The 6,917-nt window shown below is 35.8% G+C and overlaps 2 protein-coding genes across 5 annotated transcripts; both read right to left on the bottom strand.

Annotated features, from left to right (window-relative positions):
- Positions 1-1,205: 1,205 nt before the first annotated feature.
- LOC121796909 lies at positions 1,206-2,129 on the bottom strand. The gene is made up of 2 exons (XM_042195677.1): positions 1,794-2,129; positions 1,206-1,709 (listed from the first exon to the last, which is right to left on the bottom strand). Exons 1-2 carry the CDS (start codon positions 2,127-2,129, stop codon positions 1,350-1,352), a joined length of 696 nt encoding a protein of 231 aa, XP_042051611.1. The 3' UTR covers positions 1,206-1,349.
- Positions 2,130-3,275: 1,146 nt separating this feature from the next.
- Positions 3,276-5,918, bottom strand: LOC121793614. 4 transcript variants are annotated; one of them, XM_042191646.1, is made up of 5 exons: positions 5,767-5,918; positions 4,516-5,670; positions 4,187-4,412; positions 3,637-4,076; positions 3,276-3,499 (listed from the first exon to the last, which is right to left on the bottom strand). In XM_042191646.1, the coding sequence occupies exons 3-5, from the start codon at positions 4,362-4,364 to the stop codon at positions 3,476-3,478; spliced, it is 642 nt and encodes a 213-aa protein (XP_042047580.1). In that variant the 5' UTR covers positions 4,365-4,412; positions 4,516-5,670; positions 5,767-5,918; the 3' UTR covers positions 3,276-3,475. The 4 variants fall into 4 exon arrangements, with proteins under 4 accessions (XP_042047580.1, XP_042047581.1, XP_042047582.1 ...); XM_042191647.1 differs by having other exon boundaries at positions 4,516-4,566; positions 5,570-5,915; XM_042191648.1 differs by having other exon boundaries at positions 4,516-4,566; positions 5,767-5,913.
- Positions 5,919-6,917: the final 999 nt, after the last annotated feature.

Below are 6,917 nucleotides of genomic sequence, written 5' to 3'. Positions count from 1 at the left end.
CACAAAACAACTTCATAGTAATAAAAGTCTGGATCTCAACCAAAGTACTTCAAAGTCAGCAAGTATTGAAAATGCAACCGATCCAACGTAAGAAAAACAAGTAACATTAACTACGAAAGCAATTAAAGACTGTTTTGCCACTCCGGGCGATGAAACGACTATCACTACGCGACGAACTGGCTGGAACGAGATAATGTGGAACTCCGGCGAACTGGTGAACTTCAGGTGACCATGGCTGTGGCGAGGAACGAGAAGATGTAGGACAAATGCTGAAAGGAATGATCTACCGAGAGATAATTCTAACTAAGTGTAGAGGTCCTAAAGTTGATGATCGTTCTCTCTTCAAGTGGCTTCTATTTATATGGAGGCATGCCCTTGATTTTTAGGGTAGACTTTCTTCATGTAATGACTCTTTTGCCCTTGTTTGTGGTTGATCTTCTCAGCAATCATTCTTCTCCATCTCGAGCCTTTTTGGCATGCATACTGGTCAGTATAGCAACATTCTGATGCCCTTTTCACCTGAGTTGTCTGACTCTTTCCATACTGACTAGAACCCTTTCCCTGCACACTTTAGCAACTGTTTTGCAGATATAATCCAATTATGCACGTTATACTGAACAGTAACCAATGCTTAGAATATGACTTATCAAGAAGTTTGCTCAACTGGTGTCCCATTCCTTGAAAATGGAGACAGTGAGTATGTTGGAGAAGCACACCTGATGCAAGGATGTAGGTGATGACCTACTGTGTTATTTTATGTAACAAGAATATGTACTCTTGTTGGTAATTTGTTTTTGGTATGTAAGCCTAAATCATTGGCACTCTAGTAATCTGTAATCCTCCAACTCCATTGTTGCTTTTGGTGTGTAAGCCTAAAACATTGGCATTCTAGTTTTGTTGGAGTTGATGTAATTACAGAATTTAGAAAATGTCAACATCATTTGATAATATCTGATCTGCATGTAGCATCTAGTATTATTTTGATAATCATGATCTTGATTCTGTGTCCTTATTTTTGGATTTGAGAGATATAGGCAGGACATAGATAATGGTGAATTGGAGGATTCATAACAAATTTGTTCGCCATCATCGAAAATATGGGTTTGTAACAAAAGGGGAACTGAAGGTGAACTCAACTCAAGTTGCTACAAGAGCGGAAATGATAATAAGCTTGCATACTACTTAATGAGGTTCATGAGTCTAGAAATCTTACATTCAAGCATGAGTACATATCTTACACAATCCAAACTACAGACAAATGCAAAAGAAAATAGCATATCACAGGTGACTTATTATCCAAATGGATATCCTAATATTACTTATGGAACGTTGCATGTTGGGACTTAATTTCATTCGTACGGACGACGCCACCATGCATTCGGGCTAGATGAAGCACAAGAAGTATCATTTGATGATCTAGTTCCTTTACCATTCGCAGATTCACGGTAAGAGGCATTTCCGACATCATCAAAAAGTTTGCGTGGATTCATCTTACCCTTTTGTTTACCAGCTGCTGCAGAAGATTGCCCAGTGACGTGTGCTTTTCCCGAACGCATTGTGTCATCAAATTCTGCTTCCAAAGTGGTGTCGGAAATGGCGATGACCTCTTCATTATTTTCCAGCTGTAAACTTTCACCACCAAACATCATTTGCATTTGCTTGTATTCGGGTTCGCCATCAACACTATATGCTCCAAGAAATTCAGAAGCCTGAAGAGATAACAAGAAACATATGAAAAAATATAATATCTTCTACTGTGAGAGGGTTCAAACTCAAAAAGTTAATAATAACACCTTCAAAAGAGCAGCCCATGTTTTCTCTGAAGCAAAGACCTTGTTCGATGGTTTATCCCACCTCGTACCTGCATGCTCGACTAGTCCTTTGAAGGACCGATAACGACGTTCCAAAAATAGCAAACGATAGTAGATGTCATCCCTATTGACTCGCACACCAATATCCTCTTCGAGAGTTGCCTCAGCCTCATACAAGAACTCCACCGGGATGACGATGCCGTCAAAATTATGCGCCTTCTTCTCTCTCAAAAGACTGCTGAGTATTATGCTATCCATTTCAGGTGTCCGCCCATCATGGTAGAAATACTCATGTTGAGCTTTGAAGTTGGGATTCATATTAGGTGGGAGCTAAGATTTTTTTAAATTTGGACGAGTGTATACGAACAATTGAATAGCATTACTCCATATTTATATTATCTAAAAGGCTGACATCAAATATTGTGGCATGGAGAAATATTGTACTCAATGAGAAATATTTTGCTTCAAATCCATGTATAGTACAATGAAAATATTTTTCTTCAAATCCATGTCTAAGGATTGTCTGACACCTAGTTATAGAAAAGCCAAGTATGAAAGTGGTAAAATTTCTTTAACTTTACTGCCTTTACTTAAAAAATATTACAATAGTCTATAACATACAATGATCCATGAAAGCTTATTAAATTTATTAATAAACACTTTACTAATAAAGCTCCCAAAACAACACATGATCTGATAATTATGTACTGTGAAATTTACTATGTAACAAATGATCTAAGAATTTGCATTTATTGACTACCTCTGCACATTGAGAGTTTACAAACATGATACATGTGGATTAAAGCTATGCAACATGCTATGACATAAAATCCCTGCAAAAAGCAATCAAATTTCCATATGCCATAACCAACCAGAGCTATAAAGCTTCTATGAATTTTCACTTTTCACTGTAAAAAGTAAATCTATTGTCACTACCCAATAAGTGTAGAGTAAAGTTACACTGATATTCTTATAATTCAACATAGGCATCAATGATAAACTTCAGATTGAGAGACAACTCTATGGAGTTGTTGTGACCGACTTGACGAATCAATGCAATTTTTTTGAAATACGACTTGTCTAACTTTGGATGTATTCGTAGAGTAGTCTTTAACTTGATAAGGCTTCACAATTTCAGGAAAAAGACACCACACAGTCAATACTCATATTAGTTTCACGTGCTAAGAAATGACAAGTCATGAATGAGCCAAAGGCTACATAGCTGATAATTTAAGCCAAAGTGAAAACTGTAGTCTTCTAAGTGACAACAAAACTAATAGATATATAAATATGATAAATCAAGCTGCTAAATCAGTCAACAATAGGTGTAATGTATGTGAATCAACATCACTTAGGTACATAAGTTAGGAGAAACAAAGCATCCAAAAGGCAAAATGCAAAGGGCTGCATAGCTGATAATTCAAGCCAAGATGACCACTGTATTCTTATATATGACAACAAAACTAATAGTAATATAAATATGATAAACAAGCTCATGATTCAGTCAACAATAGGTCTAATGTATGCGAATCAACATCACTTAGGTACATAAGTTAGGAGAAACTAAAATACAAAAGGCAAAATGCAAAGTCTACAACATCTTTCCAAGGATAACACCAAGCAAAACAAGAACCATGCTCATGCACTGTGGGGCATCATCGTCATCATGAACTTCGTGGGACTTCATCCTGTATCAAATAGGGTATACAATATATTAGCCACGAAGTGATTGAAAGATTGAGATGAGCAACAAATGTGTATATATTGTGCATGTAAAAAAATAGGGAATATGCTTATCAACACTTCAAATATATGCCCCACGCACCCACATATCAGCAGCCAGTTGATCCCTTAGGTCATTCCATTGAGGCGTTGGTTCAATAACATCTACATACACTGAATTGTCATGATCTTCTTGCAATCCAATGTCGTCTACATTATTATCCACTAACTCCTCAATTGGATCTACAATCATCTCACCTCGAATGTAATTATGTAACAGAAAACAAGCCATAATCAACCTGATTTGTATTTTTATTGGGTAGAATGATGGGCTACAGAGAATGCTCCAGCGTATTTTAAGTACCACAAATGCCCTTTCAATAACATTTCTCGCACTGATATGCCGCATGTTAAATATTTCACGAGGATTCTTGGGCCTCTCGGTGTTTGGACCCCATTCTTTTAGGTGGTATCTAACTCCTTTATAAGGTGTTAAAAATCCTTCAGTATTTGCATATCCATTGTCACATAAATAATAGTGACCTACGAGTAAATTTCAAATGGTCAGTAGAATGTATACCCTTGCATAGGGAGAAATATGTAATAAACACAAGTGAAATCTAGAAATATTTTGAACAAATTAGAAGTGATACCTCTAGGCACTTTAAGTCCAAATTCGCGTGTCACAGCGTCCCGTAGGACTCGTGCATCACCAGCCGACCCTTCCCACCCAGGCAACACATATGTAAAACGCATGTCTCTAGTGCATGCAGCCAGAGTGTTTGTCGCTATATGCCCCTTCCTAGTTCGATATCTTGGTTTGTCAGCCATGTCTACTCGCACAGTGATATAGGTGCCATCTAAAGCACCCAAACAACCCTATAAGACAAACAAAAAACACATAGTAAGGACTAATGTTATTCTAAAGGTGGGTATGTGCAAGAATATTCTTCGCTCAAGAAAAAAACCTAACTGTATGTACCTTAAACCATTTCCACCTATTGTCGACACAATCATCTGGTACTGGAGTAGGCTTCACAACAAACAGAGCATGAAGTTTTATTAGGGCGTTGAGGACTACATGTACATAGTGTGAAACCGTATGCTTGGAGCGCAAAAATTCAAAGCTAACTATCCTGTTTTTTATGGTGTGCTAATACACATAAGAAAATTGCTACTTGTTCTTCCACTTTAACAAACGCTCCGTCGACCAACCCAGCTCGTTCTCTAAAAAGTATACAAAGCCTCCCAAAACAATTACGATCCATACGCAGATTATCTAAGCAAGATCGGTCAGAGACACCTACTAATCTCTTTAAACGCCTCACTTGGGTGAGGATGCGGGCTAAACAACGAAATAAACATCGTGGATTGTTTGCTCTCGACCGCCTACCAACATTGTTCAGTTGGAAAAACTCATGGAGAATGACAGAGGTTTGTTGTTGGTGTGTGCGAATGATGTCCTGAATTAGCAAAAATAATTCCTCGTTCGACAGGAACTATGTACTCATTCTAAGTAACTAAAATTCTTTTCAGATGACCGCTATTCCAAACTCAGCTGCTAAAATGGAAGAAACATTCATATTCGGGAAAGATGGTACATCATGTAAGGTTGTCAAGCATAACCAGAACATAAACAAAAAGCAATCAAATTTCCTAATGCCAAAACCAACCACAACAGCTACTTGATTTCATGATTACAGAACAACATTCCATCCCCAATTCCATTTTGAGAAAATTCCTATGCCTAAAAAAGAGAAACAAAAAAAAAACAATTGCATAAGTTTGAATTTGGAAAAAACAATTGCAGAAGTTTGCAAAAAAAATTGAGAAAAAAAAAATTCGAAACAATTGAAGGACATAACTCTCTTCTGGAGATAGAAGTTTGAAAGTCGCTCTATTATTTTGAATATGGTGTTTATAGAAGTTTGAATTTGGACAACAAGATTTCAAAAACAACATATCAGCCAACAATAAATGTAAACTAGTGAAGAATTGTAAGACTTGTCAATAAGTGAAGCTTTTCCCTATGGAACCTAGAAAGTTGCAGAAGGCCAAGAAGAAATAAACTTCTTCCAACTTCTAGCTTCGTCCTTGAAAATTAGCGCCGGAGTTGATTTCCCCTCAGATCTGTGTGCTATGGTGTAAACAAAAAGTAGGGCAAGAAGCTTCGCATCAAATCTCTCGTGCAAAAATTGACCACCAACAAAGATGAATTGAGACAGAATCCAACCTTGTGTTGCTTGTCCAGTGTCGTTTGTAGCTTTCATCCAAAACAAGAGCTTCAATTTTTCGAACCAGAAGCAGTGGGGGAGGAGAAGAATATAGCGTTAGAAGACGAGGTGTTTTTTTGAAAAAATATTTTTTTTTCCTGGCAAATACCATGAAGTCAGAATATAATTTCCCCATTTCTTTTGGAAAAGTTAACGGGTGAGGAGTACTATAGTTCATCGGGCTTTTTGCGGGCTGAGTGTAGTTTAATGGGCTTTGAGAAAAATCAAATAAGTATCAAACATTGGAATAATTAAGAAATGAGGCTCTTTTCTTGGTTATTGAATGGTATCAAACCTTAATGTAGACTTACTTTACTTTCTTATGTTAGTATCCAATTTAACTTTCGGTGTGCGACATATAGTATTTAATTAATTGTCAATCTTCTGTGGATTATAAAATAATCACAAAATATCGACAAATATATTGAAGTGTGAGGATATCTGATAGAAAGTTGAAGCGCTAAGTTGCAAAAGAAGTACTCCTCCCGTCCATCGTTAAATAATTATTTTTTAGTTAGTTAATAAATGTCTCATTTTATTTTTATTATTTTGGTAATTGAATCATACATTCAACAAACTTATTCCACTAATATTTTATTATAAAATCAATATATAAGAGTAAGCCCTACATTCCATTAACTTTTTTTTATCCACTTTACTTTATGAAGTGAAATAGTAATTTCTTAACACCCATGCCGTCCATGACTAAATGAAATGAAAAAATTAGTTGAAGGTGAGTTCCACTTTTATATAGTTATTTATAATAAAATGTGAGTGAGAAAGTTAATGAAATGTGAGGTATGCTTAATATTTATGATAAAAAGTAAAAGTTGACGGTAAATAAGGGAATGAGGGAGTACTATTTCGTTGAAATCTCCTATAATTGAAATGAATTAGTAAATTATGAGGCCATATAATTATTTATAATAAAAATAAATTAAAACTTTTTATTTATGTACAAAGTAAAATGAAAAAATTGAGACTCCTTGTAAATGTATCAACTGAAAAATGAAGACTAAAGTCCCAAAATGGTCCTTAACATATTGTGTTTTTTTTTTATTTTGGTCCAAAACATTATGTTTTGAATCATTCGGTCCCTCATATTTGAAAT

This window comes from Salvia splendens, chromosome 3 (assembly GCF_004379255.2).
Source record: "Salvia splendens isolate huo1 chromosome 3, SspV2, whole genome shotgun sequence".
In the NCBI taxonomy this organism is placed as follows: Eukaryota; Viridiplantae; Streptophyta; class Magnoliopsida; order Lamiales; family Lamiaceae; genus Salvia; species Salvia splendens.
Note: the sequence above shows the minus strand (reverse complement) of the source record. Positions and strands in the feature narration are given on the sequence as shown.